The sequence below is a fragment of the Ostrea edulis genome, chromosome 7, assembly GCF_947568905.1.
Source record: "Ostrea edulis chromosome 7, xbOstEdul1.1, whole genome shotgun sequence".
Lineage (NCBI taxonomy): Eukaryota > Metazoa > Mollusca > Bivalvia > Ostreida > Ostreidae > Ostrea > Ostrea edulis.
Genome location: NC_079170.1, coordinates 26,150,889 through 26,170,727, shown reverse-complemented (window position 1 = coordinate 26,170,727; position 19,839 = coordinate 26,150,889). Strand labels below are relative to the sequence as shown.

Here is a 19,839-nt window from a genome sequence, read left to right as displayed (position 1 = left end):
CATCAAAACAAAATACATTAGGCAATTGTTCTTTCAAAGATAGCCCCTTTTTTCTATAATTTACGTCGTTAAAATCGTAGTGTTAAAATTCCACTTTCCTAATTAAATTCTAATCCATTTGATAATCCTGTGGACCTCCTGTTTTGTTTTGCTTGTATCTTTTTTATTTAAATTCACTTACTCAATAACAAAGTGATGAATAAAATTTGATGAAAGGCGAGGGATGACAAAATTATTTAATGAGGCAATGATTATTAATGCAAAGACCACCGGGTGTCTCAAATTTGTGAAAAGAGTAAATAAGAAAAAAAAATCTAAATATCCCTATATTCTTGAATATTTGGTAATAGTAAGATTAAAATTTATTAAGAACCATGTTAAGGATATGCATGAATAGTCTGGAATACAATTATGTTAATATGTAGTATTGAATTATCAATTATTTCAAAACAAACCTGAAAATAGTCTACAGTTGGAGGAGCATATTGCAACAGCCACACATTACAAGTAAGGATCGAATATCATTGGAATCAAATACTTTGAAATGAGTATCAACGTGAAGAACATTCATATCCTGGTGATCATGTTTGTCATTGTGCAGGGAGTAGAATCTATAGGTAAGTATTATAAGCTTCAGTTCTGTTTATTTTAATAATCTTGAGAAATACACACCTTAGTACAAAACTTTGATTAGATTTTGATCTTTTTTATTTCACATATATTACGCAGATTCCCTTTGATATACATTTGCTGATTATATACATTGAAACACGTGAATTGTACTTCCATATATATATATATATATATATATATATATATATATATATATGTGTGTGTGTGTGTGTGTGTGTGTGTGTGTAAAAGTTACGGTACCAATTGTGATGCACCAGATGCGCATATATATATATATATATATATATATATATATATATATATATATATATAATCATGAATATGGAAATAGTACTAATCTCAACTTTTTCACTTTATAAAATGAATCGCATCGGGAATAGATTGATGCGAATATTTTTCTACTGAAATTACATGTATATACAAATTATGTTGAATACGGAATCCAGAACAAACCCAACCTGAGGATGTATATGTTTGTGTTGCCGTTAATAGTTGAATTAGAATTAGAATGATAACATCTTTAGAACAAAATAAGACATCCAGACATTAGTAACCCCTTCATCGTACACCAGAACCCATAACAGACAATAGTACGTATGTATTTCTTAGATTATCACAAACATAATGACTAGATGTTCTTTCTTTTTGTATAAACTTTGGATATAACCACATATATTCAATCTTTGTGATTAATGCTACTTATATAGTATTATGGATTAACAAAAAAATATAGGAGCGGAAGTGGAAACATTCTGTTAACATTCGGTCAATATGGTAACTTTCGATTGTGCACTGGACAAATCTTCCGCATGTGTGTTAATGCAAATGAGAGGATAACGATGTATAATATACAGTAAAAATATCCTTGTGTATAGTTTGGTAATTTTCCTGTAAAGATTGATTGTAAGGTTAATTTAACAAGACATGACGTAATCCATTGCTGACTGGAAAACCAACGATATGAAGAAAACATCCCTGAAACAAAAGTATATAGTAAATGATTTGAAATATTAACGGTAATAGAAAATTAAGCAAAACTACAACTCAATACGGTGATCGTCATGCAAATATCGTCAATTCACTGTGTATATAATGATTCATAGATTTCCTATGTAATTATAGAAAAAATACCTCGAATGTTATAAGTTTTTCAATAACGATCGGAAAAGATTATGCACTGAATCTACATAGTAAAAGGCCACGGAACAGTAACTAACAAGATTGGAAAAAAAAATCTTAATTGGCATCTGTTACAGTCAAAACAGCTGACGTCACAATGAAAAGTGACGGTAAGACAGTAAAACATTGGATTGAAAAGTAATTGAGTATTAGGCGGGTGATAAACATTTAGCATGGGTGACCACAAAAACAAGTAGAAATGGCGATTTGTGATGTAAATTTTAACCCACTTTGCAAATACATGTATCTTATAAAGGGTACTGACAATTTGAAAGCTTTTTTTAACCTCTAATCCACATCATAAGAATCGGAATGTTAAAATTTGGTTTTGCTAAATAAATTCTAATTGATATTTAACACGCCTTGTTCATGAAAAGCACGACAAAATGCTTTTCAACAATAGGATAAAGGAAGTGCATTTTGTGGAGCACTCCAGCATCTGAAGTCAACTATGGGATAGAGAAAACAGAGCCAGGCGAATATTGCAGTGATTTGTTTTGATCTTGCAAATGCGTATGGTTCATTGCCACACAAGTTGATAGAGTTAGGAATGGAGGCTTTTCAGGTACTACAACATATGAATAGTATTACCAACGAGTACTTGAAATAATTTCTATCTTTTCCATAAGATAGTTTACAAGAGAGAGAGAAGGGAATCTTCAAAAGATATGTCCAATTCTGTTGGTGATTTGAATGACCCTGTTAATGACAAGAGAAACACAAGGTACAAGGATAAATTCAAAAGTGTACCAACCACCAATACGATGTTCACCTATACATAATAGATGGGTTTTAGCTGGAGGATATTGTAACTTGGATATGCATGAAATTTTAACAAAAGAAAACACGGTGTCTGATGCTGAAGAAGGGAGGGGCCAGTCAGCAATTCAAGATGAAAGTCGAAATTAAGATATTTCAACGATAGTTGACAATCTGATAGAAAGTGGTTCGATTCATCACTGATAGATAGTCAAAAGAAATTAAACCTACTGTAACATCGTGCCCGAAAAAAGTAAATGAAAGCAGGGTACCAGGAAAGTACAAAACTAAGATTTGCCAGCATGGAATCCTGCCGAGACTGATTTAAAACAAAATGTCGGGATACAAGTGATCTGCCTTAACAAAAGAAGACCAACCAGTGGGATTCTAATGGCAACACATGTAGAGGTAGATAATGGTTTGGTATGTCACATTTCCAATAATGGGCCAAGGCTGACAGAGAGATGGAACATGGTCCAGGGCGAAATTAGAAGAGAGATTCAGAAGATCACATGTAGCAGAATTTGGAAAGCAAGATGGGTGATTGACAGTGGAGCTTCAATAACGCATAATTACAGGGTCGAACCTATGAAAGATGGACAAGTTAAATTCTTTTTAAAGATCGGTTTTACAAGAATATTTCATCGCTAACAAGTCTGCGGCAGTGGGGACTAACACAAAATCCTGCTTGTAAGCTGAATGGGAAAGGGGGGGGGGGCAATGATAAACATCTTATATGATTGCTTTGATGTAAGGCCGTCACTGAGGGAGGAGACATGATTAAACATTATGGGGACAGAATTATGTTTTGAAGGCGAGAACACGGAAAAGAAGCACCAATACGTCTGTTGTCATCAACTTTGTTAGGAAAGGTGCAAGACCAGAGAATAGGAAAACATGGTGATTGTCGGTGCTGCACAGGAGATATTCACAGCTTAGAGGGGATTTGAATAGAAAGCTTGGATTCTCAGGGATAGTATATAGATATTTTATTGAAAAAAATATATGAAAGACAAACTGACAACTCAATTTTAAGGTCAAACTGGATGCCTTTAGCTTCTCCATCGTCTACTTCACATAATTTATGTAGCAATATTCCATTTATCACCTGTTTATGGTGTTTATATATCTCAACTGATTCGATACGCTAGAGCTTGTTCTGCATTTGATAATTGTTTTAAATTCAGGCAGGCTGCTGAACAAGTTAATGTTACAGGGGTTTCAACAGTCTCTTTTAAAGTCAGCATTTCGCTAATTCTATGATCGTTACAATGATCTAGCGTGCACATACAACCCTTCATTGGGTCAAATGCTGTCTGAAGTGTTTCATACCAATAGTTAGAACGATCTTGGCATAATGATTCTTTATATTGTTTCTGGTCGACAGGGGATGCTTACTCCTCCGAGGTACCTGATCCTACCTCTGGGGTCCTTGTTCCCCCAACTCTCTAATTTGTATTCCTTTTGGGAGTTATAAGATCGACCACTTGTTTGTTATCTTCACCTTTATATATACACCACTGAGATCCGACATGGTGATGTGGTTTAAACAGTGTAATGTGCTGGTAGTCATCGAGTTGACACTACCAAGGAAGAAAGATTCCGATAAAGCGCACGAAAGAAAAAGTCTAAACTATGCTAACCTGATGGTAGAGTGCAAGGAAAACGCTGGAAAGCAGTGGTGTTTCCTGTTAAAGCCGGATCCAGGAGTTGCTCTCTTCAATTGTTACAGAGTTTATAAATGGTGCCATCATTACTCAGAGCTGCTGAATGACAACGGCCTGAGGCATATTATTTTTATTTGGTTGGTGGGGTATCAAACCCAGAAAACACATGATGTAGTATGCAGGAGTTATTCCATCATAAGTTTGCTTTGTAAGAGTTGAGTGTGAAATACTGATTTAAAAACCAAATATTTTGATTTTCATTTGCCTTGCAAAACGCATTCCAAACTTTTAACTTACATTAGGCTGGGTCACTCCGACGTTTGTGAACGATTCCAACAATCATCTTTGATGTTTTTCTGAACTCAAAGCAAGACTTACTAAGATTTCGATGAAGGCACAGATTGTGTAATTAAAAAGAGTCATGCTTGCCTATTGAACGAAACATATGTTCAGTGTTTAAGGCATTCTTCTTCCGAAGAAGTTGTTCTTGAACTCATAGTACAACAACCATGTACGTTGAATATGACATCTAGAATGATCCAGGTTTACAGTAAATGGTTTCGACTTACCTTTTTAAGTTTAAAGGTGGTTTAAAGTACAAATAAGAAAAATATTATTTCTTGTGATTTAGCGACATCTAAAGGGAAAAGTTGTTTTCTACAGAAAGGATCCAGACCTTTATGGGGGAGCATACGCACACGTAGGGATAATTAAAATGCACGTACAATTGGTTACATACATGAATATTTGAAATTTAATTAACTGTAATTGTCTTACATTGCAAAATTGACTTAAACACCTTTGTGTACCATACAACTGGATATATAAGTATGTTTTTTTCCGAATCCTTCCAAAGCCATTTCATTTCTAAACGTATAAGAAATTGTGATTGTGTTCTGAATGACTACACCAAGAACTGAATCCCCGGATCGGAGGCATTTATTTCCGAAGGTTGGACGTTCGGTAAATTGTCTTTGTCGTTGACCTGGTGGAATGGGATGCTTACCACATCCTACGCACCTGATCCCACCTCTGGGATGCCTAGGGATCGGTATTTGCTCAACTCTTAATTTTTGTTACTTATAGGAGTCACGAGATTGATCACTATTCATTAGCTTCACTTTTTAATATGGATCCGCCTTCACATAGAACGGACATTTTGCAATTTGATATTATAGCTTTTTCAGCATGCCTTCCAATATTTGCTGAAATACACTCTACCTTACAAATGTCTAATTCATTTTGTCATGATTCTGTAATGCCATCAGCAAATGCAACAGTGCTCCGTGTCAATCCTTTAATCAGTAGATGAACCATTATCTAGGCTCCTTTACATTACCGATTAGGAAATTTCTCATTTTCTAAAAGCGTTGATTAATACCCTTAAAATCCGTCCAAAATGGCTAAAGTCCGACGTTTGTTTAAATGATGTTCAATATGGACATTCGGAAATAACCTTTTTATGTAATATGAGGAACATCAATGTTGCCATTCGTCCTTTGCAACATACATGTATTATGCATTTTTAATATTCTTAGGTTTTCTCTGGAACAAGTATGCAATCTCCATGATTTGTGTCCTCTTGCATAGAACCCTCGGAATAGGACAATGAAATAGTTCGAATTCCAAGCAATTTTCATTGTTTTACCGCTAAATTATAAATTTTGTGTTCATGAGTATAGATTTGTGTATTTGTGAATTTAACAATATCGAACATTGACAAATTTATGTAATGTATTAGCATCGTACACACACAGATATGTATAAGAATGCCTCTACCGGAATCATAAGGCTTCCAATCACCACGATTCCATATACTACTGAATGATAGGTTGACCATGGAATGAAATATCCAAAATAGCCCTTAACATATTCTATGTAGAGTGTAAAATGATCAAACGAAGGAAAATCAGAGGAGTTATTGATGATGTGACATTAAAGAAGTATATTAGAGAGCAGACTTGAATATTGATCACTGGTTGTTTAAGTCGATAGTACACGGTACATCAAGTGCGTGTATTCTTTGAAGAGATGATTTTTAGTCACTAATTAAGATATGTTTTGGCAAGTGTTTTTACTTGCAAACATCAGCTCGAGAACTACACACGAAGGTAAATTACAGTCATGTTGAAATAAAACACGCCCCTGGAAGCTGAGTAGACATATTGACAGTGGTTCCCTGATTCGATACGCGATATCATGTTTTGTGTATTTATCAATTCTTAATACGGAGCATGGCGACTGAATAACACGATGATGTTACAAGATTCGAACATCCTCGTTCAAAGTCTGCATTTCGCAAATTATATGGTCATTATAACGATCTAGTTTGCCAATGGAACCTATCAATGGGACAAATGCTGTCTGATTTGTTTCATATCGATTGTTAGGCCGTATTGCCACACTGATTTTGACTACGGATAACTCCGTTTAGCGACCAAGATATAGGGCTCAGGGCGGGTGAGACCGGTCGACAGGGGATGATTACTCCTCCTAGACACTTGATCCCACCTCCGGTGTATTCAGGGATTCGTGTTTTCCCAATTCTCTATTTGCTATTGCTTATAGGAGTATGACTATCACTGTGCTTTATATTCACCTTTCATGATGATTTTATTTGCAAATACTTGTCGTGAGGTGGAGTGCTGTCGGACACATGAATTGAAAGGCCGTTATTTTCATATCATTTTGTTTACTACGGATTATTACGTTTATCTGATTCAGATATAGGGATAATGGGGACAGTTACCGGTCAACAGGGAATGCTTACTCCTCCTAAACACATGACCTCCTCTGATGTTTCATGGGTCTGTTTTAGCTATTCTTTCAATTTTGTATGTTGTAGGATTTATGAGATTGGTCACTGTTTATTGTCAACCTTTTTCATGGAGTTCTTTCCAAATAATCCACCCCAATTTTCATAACTTTAGTTGTTGCCTTACTTTGGCCGCAATATTCATGGTTTAAAGAAACGCAAATCTACTCTAGGAGGTGACACTTCATTCTGAGTTCCCCATTCAAATCTACACTATGGAAGAACGCTTATATAATAGTCCAATAAATCGTGTTTCTTCAGAAGAATGTGTTCTGAGTTTTTTTTCCTTCTCAATTCATCTATATAAATCTTTCACATCCATTTATAATTTCGAAAATTAAAAAAAAAATTATTTCAAAGCAAGTTGGTGTTTTTGCGACAGAACAAACGACTCCATGATTTTGTAGAAATTATACATATTACAGAGAAGATGAAGATCAATGTCTAGACCACAAAACAGAGAACATTGTTATATAGGAAATTACAGAGATTAAAGAGGGATACAAAATAAATCAATCATTCTGGAAATATTACCAGAGATCAAACACCTGATAACATTGTGAGCAGTAGTAGAGAATATACATATTTGGATCGAAAGCTCTTAATTCTAAAAAAAAAAAAAAAGTCCCGTAAGCAGGAAATATAAATCTTTGTTAATTATAATCTAAAAAATAATTACTGGAGGTAATACCACCACAACTTGGACTTTGGAGGATTTTTATTTCATTAAGGACGTTCAAAAGGGGTATTTGAAAGAATATTTGAATTACTTTTCAATTTAGGAATCAGAAAAGTAAATTCTGATATGCAGCAATATTCCATAATCTCCTACATATGGTGTTTAAATATCTCAACTGATTCGATACGCACGAACTTGTTCTGGATATGGTCAGTTTATAAATTGAAGCAGGCTACTGACAAACAAGTTGATGATGCAGGGGTTCCAACAGTCTTATTAAAATTAGCATTTCTTAAATTACAATGTATATGATCGTTATTACGATCTAGTTTGTCGATACAATCTATATTGGGTCAAATGCTCTCTGCCGTGTTTCATGCCGATTGATAGGTCGTTCTTGGCACACTGATTTTGACTACGGATTACTCTGTTTAACTGATCAAGATATAGGGATCACGGTGGATGTGACCGGTCGACAGGGGATGCTTACTCCTCCTAGGTACCTGATCCCATCTCTGGTATATCCAGGGGTCCGTGTTTGCCCAACTCTATTTTGTATTGCTTATAGGAGTTATGAGATTGGTCACTGTTCGTTATCTTAGCCTTTTTCAACTCCGATCAACTCAGATCCAAATTTTCTGATTCATTACATATACACCTCTGCTATGTTTAGGGATCTGTGTTTGGTCTAGTTTTAGTTTTGTGTTCCTTTTAGAAGTTATGATATTAATCACTATTCACTACTTCACTAATCATTGAAGGCCATGGTTACAGAGTTTTTCTTCTCATATGAAAGCTTTTAAATGAATTTTGCTTCATAAGAATATAAAAACAGTGATCAATTTCATAACTCCATAATACAAGGAATACAAAATAAAGAGTTGGGCAAACACAGACACCTGGGCGTACTTGAGGTCGGATGAAGTGCCTAGGAGAAATACGCATCCTCTGTCGACCGGTCACAACCGCCATTAGAACTATGTGTTGATCAAGTACAGAGATTAATTCATAGTCAAACTCAGTGTGTCATGAATGACCTAGAATTTGCGAAATGCTGACTTCAAACGACTGTAGAAAACACTGTAACATCAACCTGTGTCTCGATTATTCCTGATTATTCGCAGAGCAAACTCTTGTGTATCATGATTTTGAAGAATTGTATCTTTTACAAGGGCAGTAGGAGTGTAAGTAAGATTACCAAATGTGGAAACAATGCCAAGTTCGTTTAATTACAGTTGTAATAATGAGCTTGAACCAAAACATATTCCTCGTGCAACCTATATAATTCTTCCATCACTTCTGGTTCACTAAACACAGAACGATGGATGGTATGTATTTTTGTTTCAGATGTCTAATACCGGATCTTGATATTCCTCTTATATTTTTAATCCATTCTGAAAAGTATCAGGTTCTTTTTCATATTTGGTCCATCGTCTGGCATAATCTTTGACATAATTCCTAACATATAAGTTCTGTCACCAGTTGAATAACTGAGCCTCTATGAATTTAGGACCTTTTGAATTGAGCGATTTCATGTCTTCTTTTTTAAACGTCTGGTTTAACCAGAGACTCAGCTGTATCCGCAAAACATCAACGAACAGAGAGTCTGGTAAAGATTCACGATGATACATTTTATCGCAAGGGAGCGCTAATTTATTTCGATTTGATTCTCTCCGACATAAACAGTCAATTCCGAGACTTGATGTTAATTAGTTGATTCTTTATTAGCGATACTAATGGGGAAATCATTATTACATGTATAATTGAAAGAGAAAAAATCCAACTGCGATCGTTTTCAGCTGGAAATAGTACTTTCAATTTTGCCTCCCAAAGTAATTGTGGTAAAATGATTTTACCATATTTCAGTGGTTAGGATAGCAAATAAATCATTTCCTTTTACAACAGTTTTGTAAACACTCTAGTTGTAAATACGGCAAATTCAATCTAATACAAATTTCTTCGGTAGTCGTTATTTTTGAGGTGTGTTTGTCAACCCATGAAAATAAATATAATTTGGTAAGCCTAGGTCTGATGTTACGAACGTGTTTTACCAGACTATCGTCGTCGAAGATTTACGGAGACAGCCGAGTGTCTGGTTGCACGAGACTACATTTTCAACTGTATCAACATCACCAGTAATGACATGTCCAGTTGGCCAATAGTTGAGAGAAGACGAATAACACGTAGATGGATTAATATAAGATGTTCTATATCTAGGCACTTCAAAGTTGGTTAGTGATTAAAACGTTTGGATGTAATAGCAGAAGTATAATTGTAGGAAATACAAGATGCAGACTTGAATTTGAAATATGTTGGAATACAAGACTGCTCTTTTTATGACGAAGAATGTTGCTTATGCTGACGACATTTATTCCTTTGTTATAAAATTTGCATTTAAGGAACTAGCGGCATAATTAGAAATGATTTAGGCCTGTTATCGATACCTTAGGCATATGCTCGGCGCTTATGGCCTTAGAACGTGGAGGGATCTGTATCGTGTCACAGCTGCTGTGACATGGGACCTCTGTTTTTGCGGTCTCAACCGAAGACCGCCCCACTTAGTCGCTTCTTACCACAAACAAGGGGTACGGAGGACATTCTCTAACCCGTAATCTTCAAAATACTACATAGATATTGTCAACAATAAGCTAAAGCAACTGATCATATCAGAGTACTTTTATGTATAATCAGAATAGTGTTTGTTGGAGGCATAAGCCTGATTGAAGAATCAGGTCTTTATGATATGAAAAAGTGTAATTCTTGATTTATCATGAGAAATGATGGGTAAAGTATTTATACTTCATACGTGTTGATGCTGTTGAGTTCCGTAAAGTTTTGCTAAAACGTTTTTTACAAGGTTTGATCATCAACATTTGATCTACACAAGTTTTCGCATATGTCTTAGTTTGAAGCAAATACACCAATGAATCAAGTACTGACACACTAATAAACTTATGGACAAATTAACAAATGAAGGAATGGACGGGCAAGTTACTACGTGTATGTCACTCTGTGTAGGAAGTATAAGTAAAACCTAATAGAAGGAAAGTAGGTATCTTGCACTCATCCCTATTTCTCATATTATAGGATATATTACAGGATTATGAGATTGATTACTGTTCGTTATCTTCACCTTTCATTAGAGATAATTCCCTTTTTACATTTCTGTATATAATTATGATATTTTCATAGATGTATTATTTTGTAGATAACTGTTCACATTTGCTATTAGAGACTATCTACCAAAGTGAAAGATGTTACTGGAAAAGTGGACGTCTCCTTAATTTCACAGAATCACAGAAAATATGTCAATCTGATGGAGGAATATTGGCAGAAATTCCCGATAGCAGCACAGAGGACGCAGTAAAACAGTATAAAAGAATACACTTTCCTTTTAGAGCTTTTGATAAAAATGGTGCTATACGACAGTTTACAATTAGACGCGGCAGAGCGCATCTCACTAGGAAAAAATGTTGTTTTTTTTCATGATTTGAATTGGAACATCGATCAAAATATGCTTAGTAAACAGCAGTTTTCGTTTCTTATTGTCCTGTAGAACATATATTTTATACAATGATATTATTCATGCAATCTACAGAAAGTGGTTAGCTGTCATCGGAAACTACTGGATAGGGATCCACGACATGTATGCGGAGAACGCATTTGTAAACATGTTAAATGAATCCATTACCTACACGAATTGGGATTTCGATCAGCCGAACAATGTGAATGATATCTACAAAAATGCCGATTGTGTATTGGTGAGAAGTACTGGATGGATTGACACCATGTGTGGCCTCGAATATGGAGCAGTGTGTTCCAAAGCGATAATGCGTAAGTAAACATGATGTGTTCCAAGTGTGTTACAAAGCGATAATGCGTAAGTTTCATTTTAGTAAGGGAACTCTGAGTGCGTGAAATAATATGCGGATAGTACAGCTGAGTGTTCGTAATAATTCTAAATGTCTATGTTCGAACAATCGGATCACGCGATCACCCTTTTCTATAACCGTTACGGAAATAGCCGAGTAGTTATGATTGATGTTGGGAAGAGTGTCCGGTCCTGCAAAGCTAAGTATATCTAAAGAAAAGATATAAGGTCATCACACTTTTTACGATCCGAGACATACATATTAAAATCATATATCAACGTCAAAAACTGTAATTTGTCTTCAACAGCATTATCAAAATTTCACAAAAACTGCTTCAAACGATATAATAGTATTCATGATAATTTCATGAAACTGTTTCGTTACTAAACTATTCAAAATCTATCGCACAATGAACTTGATAAAGGATTCAATGAAAACAGTTATTTCCCATGGATTAAATAATTTTAAACATATTATTGACTACTTATGTATAAGTTCGACTTTTGAATTTTTTTATGTTTTTAGGGATGTATGCTACACCAGAGAAATTTGATGTAGATGAAAAGTGGAGGATATGTACAACAATATTTTGAAGTTGAAAAATTTCAAATTTACTTTATTTTGTCAAAAAATACAGTTTCAGTAAAAGATAATCTGGATTTTTTTTAAAACCCCTGCCGGACTCGAACCTGCGACCTACAGTCCAGCAGTCGGTATTCTAACCTACTGAGGTACTCGGCTAGGCATTTTAATGGAAAAGGAAAAGACAGATATTGCTGATATCGATTTTTTCATCCATGTTTTTAAAGGAAGTCAGCCATTATGACGATGTAGAATACTACCTTAACAAGATTTTTTCAATAACCATTGGAATAAACTCCAACAAAATGTATGTTCCTATCATGCATAAATTTAAATAGATAATTTATTTTGCAAAATCTTATGACGTCACAGAAGGATAGAACTACGTTAAATGAATAGACGGATGTCCAGGGGTCCGTGTTTGCCCAACTATCTATTTTGTATTGCTTGTAGGAGTTATGAGATTGATCACTGTTCGTTATCTTCACCTTGCATGGAATGTCTAAAATGAAATGTTGTAAACTGATGATCTTGGCTTATCGCAACAGTCACATCCATTAACCATATTAGCTGTTCTGTTAGTATGTTTGATGAAAATACACGGCAATAAGAGTTAGTATTTTTTTTAAAGCATTGCTGAAATACGGTAGGTTCCTAAATATACGCAAGAAATTGATCGTGTCGTAGTTTGGCGAAAACCACAATTTGCGAATAAAATTAAATCCCTTTTATTTTCATATTGCTGAAATACATGTAACAGTCTACTTGCGAATTCGTGTTATCACGTTTACCTGTCAATTCGCAATATTAAAAACTTAAAGAAAATACAACAATTGATTTATCAAATTTTAACTTTTCTCCTTTTCATTCTCCTGATTACAGAAATTATAGTTGTATTACAAATTGAAATATTCTATTAAAGTATTGTATTTACAATATTTATAGCCAAGATGGAGACAACAAATGTACCAACAACAACATCAGAGACAACGACAATAGTAACAACATCAACAGCCGTGCCAACAACACAACGAATATCTCTGGTGTCCAACAACGAAGCACAAATGACCACAACAGTCCCACAAGCTCGAACATCACTCGCTACAACATCAAGTGTTGAAATTACACCTACAGGTACGGGTAAGGAAATTTTCTAGTGTGTAGATATTCCATAAGAGATAGGAAAATCACATGTGCTTCTTCTCCAGGTAAATAACACTGTTTTTGCCTTTCTTTAAAATTTATGAAAGTGAACGGAAGTATTCACCAAAATAACAATAATTAAAACTATAGACTGAAGTCAAAAAGTGATTTTTTTTTAAAAACATTTTTTTGTGAATGAAATATTACTATCCAAATAGGATTTGTACAGTTAGAGACCATGCGAATGTACAGTCTGATATATATATATATATATATATATATATATATATATATATATGCATATAAACGTTGAAATATAAATAAGGTATTTCTATAATTGATCTCAATACACAAAGAACTACATCGATCACGATCACGACAACTGGCACGTTAAACATGCTGTAATGACCGACGTGTGACCAATACACTGTTAACTCAACAGCCTCCAAACGTTATGGGGACTATGGTTTGACGTTTTTCTGCACAAGCAATGGCTAGAACATCTTCAGCAAACCAAAGCTATGTCCCCTGATTTACCTTGCAATCAATAAAGGATTTGGTAACAAGCCTTCACACAGTACTATATAAAATGACAAATCACAATGGTGTCCAATGCAATTATTTGACACAGTACTAGGTGAAGATAACGAACAGTGATAAATCTCATAACTTATATAAGCAATAAAAAACAGAGAGTTAGACAAACATGGACGTCTGGATATACCAGACGTGGGATCAGGTGCCTAGGAGTAACGACAAATCACAAAAGTGCCCAAATGTAATGTCTTACATCCTAAATGGTGATCCTGAGTTTGATTGATAAAACGGTGAATCTCATCAGTTGAGGTGTAAACGTGTCTTGTATATACAGTCAAGGAATTTGTTATATTCATTGTTTTGGATTTGGTAAACATATATGAACTTAACACTCTTCTTCCCATTGTGCAGGATCTTGGAGAATTATTTACCCTCATGGAGTTTCCCAAAGACATGCCTGAGAGGATAAAATTTCTCACAGATTTGCAAACTCACTGAACCGATCGCGGTAGCTCAGTGGTAGAGTGTCCGCTTTGTAACCGAGAGGTCGTGAGTTTGAGCCCCGCTTAGACGAAAAACATAGGTAGTGATACATGTAGGTCTTTCGCAAAACATTCGGCGTTTAGAAGTGAGAATCATTGGTCTTTTTAAAATGATCTCTAAACAGAGGTCCCGCAATCACAGGCACTATTGCGGTCTAAATGAGTGGTATTTCACCTACTACTGCTGAAAAATCTTGACGGTTCGTAATACAATCAAATTATCTGAAACGTGTTGAGGTACCTACGGAACTTTTAAGTAGATTTGCGTTATGCCAGTCACGCGTCTATCAAGATCTAGATCAAAATGCAAAGTTAAAAGATAAGTCAATGATTGTTTTTAAGTCTTTGGTGAACGTTGAATAAAGCAATTGCAGTTAAGTTGCAAGGAAGTATCTACGATGTCTAACAGTACATATTAAGTACTTTTCTGTCGTAAAGCAATTGTACGATAATTTGTAACGTGTAATGCGACTTGTGCACATACTTTCTTTCTAGAACGTATTGTGACAAGAAGTTCACATGCCTTATTCGTCATCTGAGTATTAGTTAAACGTGTAAGTAGTCAGAAGGGCTAAGAAATCTGAGGATTATCCTTTCCTGCGTTTCGAAGTTAAATCTTAACATCCTAACATTCGTTATCTTCACCTTTCCTATATAACATCTATAAAACTAAGATTTGGGCTATAATGGATGGATTGATTGATTGTACATCGATTAACGTCCAGCTTGAGATCCCCCCCCCCCCCCCCCATATATAGACGTGAAAGGTGAAGATAACGAACAGTGATCATTCTCATGAATGCCACTAGCAATACAAAGTAGAGTGTTGGGCAAACATGGATCCCTGGACACACCAGAGGTGAGATCAGGTGCCTAGGATGAGTAAGCATTCTAGAGGTGATTAAATGGGGCGACCCGTTAGATGAAACCACAAAACCCGAGGTCCCATGCCACAACAGGTGTAGCACGATGAAGATCCTTCCCTGCCGAAAGGTCGTATGCACCTAACATAGATTTAAATTTTGCAGACCTTTACCGGCAGTGGTGACGTTCCATTTGAGTGAAAATTCTCGAGAAGGACGTTTAACAGTATACAACCAACAAACTAATCACCAATATTGAGATGTTACCAACTTTAGGTAAAATATCACAAATTTAGACCTATTCTTAGGACACAGGGCCGTAGCAGTGGGGGATCTTTAACGTGCCAACGTCTGACACTACATTATGTACCTCCGTTTTAAAGGTCATACTCGAAGGACCCATATTTTTCACTTATAAATGCCGAACATTTTGCGAAGGAGCAATCACAACCTATGTTTAAGTCTTAGGTTTGAGGTGACCATGGCACAAACTCCAACTCATAACCTCCCGGTTACGAAGCGAACACTTTACTGAACTATCGCTACCGGTTCTATTTAGTTTCAGTTTATTATCATTAGTTGTAGAGTTCATTAACACTATATGCCAAGTTTTGCCTTAACCCAGAGTTAAACCCTCTAACCTGAGGATCATGATATTTATAATTGAGGCCTTCCTGCTGTACATACTATGCATTTAGTTTTCTGACATATGTGCGGTTTTATATAACACATTCTTAAAAAAAAAGTCAAATTCTAACAGTGCGTATCCCATCCCTAAGGCCGCGGGGATGCAGGAGACCTAGACTTTACAGTTTGTGCTCCTCTTGTCTGAAAGATGCTTCATACGAATTTCAAAATAATTGGAATAGAACTTATCAAGAAGTTAAAAAAGTTCAATTGTTAACGTACGTATTCAATAATTCTGACCGTTATGGCCTCCCTTGATGCCAAACCCCTACATGTGCCCCTGTGATCTTGAAATTCACAATGTTAGTAATGGGTTACCTGCTCCTTCTAAAAAGAATTCAAAGGGACGTTTACAATGTTCAATTGTTAACACACAGCGGTTTACGATGGACGCAGACATACGACTACGTAATATACAGTGCCCCTCCCATCCAATAGTAATCGGAACTGGAATCGATATTTGATATGTGTTGCTTGCATTTTGAAACAATCTATTTAAACAGAAATGTTGAATTCACTTAAAGGAAGTGAACATGAAAAAAACGTTGCTGCAAAATAAACTTAAAAGACCTCCTGAAACTTAATAGTGTGGCCTAAAACTAATTTGCTTGTTTCTATTATGAAATTGATCAATTAAGCACTCTAAGTTAAAGGTTTATGGAGGTCATCCATTATTTCCCAGTATGCATCTGTTCTCTGACGTAGATGAGACACATTGCTGTTGTTGACTGGGTCACTGTTATACAGCAGAAGTTTATGAAGTCATATTAGATTTGATGGATAAGGTTTCGGAGGAAAAAGAATTGAAATCAAGTTTAATTACAATGTATTCAGAAAAAAGAAAAAGAAAAACTCCCACAAAATATGTCCAGCTCCTCCAACTTCTGAACTTACGCAGAACACTGTATGTTTCGAGATTCCAAATCAATTAAGTTCATTAGATTTTGAAATATTAAGGTGACTATGTCATAAAAGTACTGCAATATAGGCATATAATTTATATGTTTATATAATAATTGACGTACGTGGACCACAGATAAATTTTGGAGATGCAATTAAAATCGTATTTTACAATGATGTTCTTTATTTACATTAAAAACAACTTATTTACTAATATTTAGAATCTTTATCAAAGTATGATGTTTTAAGAAATCCTTCATAATTGCAGTGCTCTTCAGGAAATGCTCCCTTAATTTATGTCACAACAAATGAGGGTAGAAATATTCTGATTTCCCCCCAAGAGGCTGACCGCGTCTGACCTAGTTGATAAACTCTCTGTAGGCCATAAATCTTGATAGCATGTCTGCAGCAGAATTATTACTGCTATCACGTGTGTGTGTAATTGGAAATGTTTACAACAAATGGCATGTTGTGTTTATATTTTAATACATGTGAATACAGATTCAGAAGATATTTTTCATTTTCGTGTTTTTCTTACTTGTTTAACAAGTTGTTATCCAAGTCCTCTGAGACCCTTCCTCTCTGGATACATAAATCCATGGATAAATGTAAGCTGTATCAATTATAACAGGACTTCGACACATCATGTTAAAATATGTATGTAGAGAAACGCACTTTACGTGTAGATCTATGTAATCTGACACAAAATATTCAAACTCGTGACAACAAAGACACCCCTTGAATATACATAGCTAAAATTTTTACAAGCACAGCAATCAAGGAAAATTCCTCTCTCATCAAAATCAACTGCTGGTGAAAAATTATTATTCTGAGAAACAATTTCTTCCTTTGTAACATAAGGTTCAAATTGATATCTTGACCGGTCAACAGGGGATGCTTACTCCTCCTAGGTAACTGATCCCGCCTCTGGTGTGTCCAGGGGTCCGTGTTTGCCCAACTATCTATTTTGTATTGCTTGTAGGAGTTATGAGATTGATCACTGTTCGTTATCTTCACCTTGCATCTAATTCATTTTCTGCTGATAACATTTTAACGTTGATGTTTACAATGTGCCAAAAATACACAATATGTCCTACTGACGTCAGCATCAGTGCTGCCCTCTAGTGTATGCTAAGAGATAACCCAGCAGGAAGATGATAATTTTTTTCTTCAATTTAGCAGCTCCCAATGATTGTAAAGATTAGTTAATCTTTATGAAATATCTCCCTACAGAAGAAAGCTACATCTTAGTGATTTTCAGAATTCACTATATAAATCAGAATGACAAATCTAAACACTTTGTCACATTTTCATGTTCACTTCCTTCAATAAATTACTATATGTAGCATTTTATTCACATTTCAGCTTTAGAGTGTGTATGTCTGTGTACCAGAATGGACAATGTCATCATCATTGCGAACGAAACTCAGCTGAAAATGAAGATAGAAGCCATGAAGAAGGCTCTTTTTGTGAACAAAACCCTGCTATCTAGCTCGTTACGGCGGAGGATTTCTGCCTCAGACTCACGAATATCCGCTGCCATCATTGGAACTACCTTAGGAGTAACAATCATTGTACTCGTCATGGTTCTTATCATCGTAAGCGATGCTCGTCATTTGTACAACGATTTCAAAAACGGGATTTGTAGGTGTAGCTCTGACGAATGAGGAAAATTTAAATACCCAAGGAATGTCAAAAACACTTATGACAAAATGAATGGGTTGATATATATGTTTGGCTTAGTTTGGTGGCAATAAGTACATATATAAAATTCCTTAAAAGGGTGTGGGACTGTTTTAAACTGAGAACTCTACTCATTGTACTAATAAAAACTGTAACATAGATAAGTTTTCAGGAGTTCTGAAAAATGTTTGTAGAAAGTGTCATTGATTTCAGGATGTGGATGAAAATACTGCAATGCACTCGACAAAGTTTAAATGTCAAGTGAAGTCCATAGCTGATGTTTTTCATAACTACGTATATAATAGTTGTAATGTTGCCGGTCTTAAAGTGTATTTCATTGTTTAACATTTAAAAGTTTGTATACTACCCGGTAATATTACCAAAAACTTATTCTAACACACTGTGTAAGAAATAAAAAAAGTATTTTCAGGTTTGTTTTGGTGAGAGAGCAAAATATTGAGAAATAATCGATCGGTCGTTTGGTGGACCTGTGTGACGAAGGGAAGCCTCATTATATGCAGGGTAAGAGGGATCGTGCTGGAATTAAAACTCCATAGAAATTAATTATGGTCATCATAACGATCTAATTTACAAACACAATATGTCATTAGGTAGAATGCTGCCTGACTTGTTTCATTTTAATTGTTAAGCCTTTCTTTACACACTGATTTTGTCTACGTATTACTCCGTTTATCTGATTGAAGATACATGTATAGGGCTTACAACGCCTGTGACTGGTCAATGGGGGGTACTTGTTCTTCTAGGAGCCTGGTCCCACCTCTGGGATCGTGTCCAGGGGGTCGGGTTCACCATCCTCTTAATCATGTATTTTTATAGGAATTACTGGGGGTATGAAATTAAATGTTGTTGGTTATGTTAGCTTTTTCGTCATTTACATAAATTATGAGTGTAATTGTCTATACTAAATGATACTTGTAATATAAACACTACATACGTGGTAACCCTATGATTATCAATAGGTATTTAACGAAGTTGTATCAGCACTAAATAAAATGCTTTGATAAATTGTAAACCTGTTGTTTTTGATAAAAACAAAATGACGAAGGAAACGTGACTATTGTTTTGTATTGAGATTTGATGAAATTGTTTTAACACTTTTTGAGAAGAATGAAAGTCTAAAGTTGTTTGTCAACGTATCGGTTTAGAACATACACAAATGCAAACTACCACGTGTTCACTAACCCGATCCAGCACACAAAACACCAAATGAGAGGTTTAACAACTCTTTCCCATGGACGAAGGTAAACTGAAATGATCAAAACAACCCATCTAATGCA

General features: G+C 35.3%; 1 protein-coding gene across 1 annotated transcript; it reads left to right on the top strand.

Moving 5' to 3' along the window:
• The first annotated feature begins 529 nt into the window (after positions 1–529).
• Positions 530–19,560, top strand: LOC130047969 (uncharacterized). Its single transcript, XM_056143782.1, has 5 exons — positions 530–617; positions 10,941–11,103; positions 11,331–11,566; positions 13,132–13,326; positions 18,224–19,560. Exons 1-5 carry the CDS (start codon positions 545–547, stop codon positions 18,523–18,525), a joined length of 969 nt encoding a protein of 322 aa, XP_055999757.1. The 5' UTR covers positions 530–544; the 3' UTR covers positions 18,526–19,560.
• The last annotated feature ends 279 nt before the right edge of the window (positions 19,561–19,839 follow it).

What these genes read in the sequence shown, in the direction of transcription:
- LOC130047969 (XM_056143782.1), top strand. Translation starts at nt 545, where the DNA reads ATGAGTATCAACGTGAAGAACATTCATATCCTGGTGATCATGTTTGTC. An exon ending in GCAGGGAGTAGAATCTATAG is followed by an intron (nt 618 to 10,940) that starts GTAAGTATTATA and finishes ATTATTTTGTAG; the next exon opens with ATAACTGTTCACATTTGCTA. An exon ending in AATTACACCTACAGGTACGG is followed by an intron (nt 13,327 to 18,223) that starts GTAAGGAAATTT and finishes TTCACATTTCAG; the next exon opens with CTTTAGAGTGTGTATGTCTG.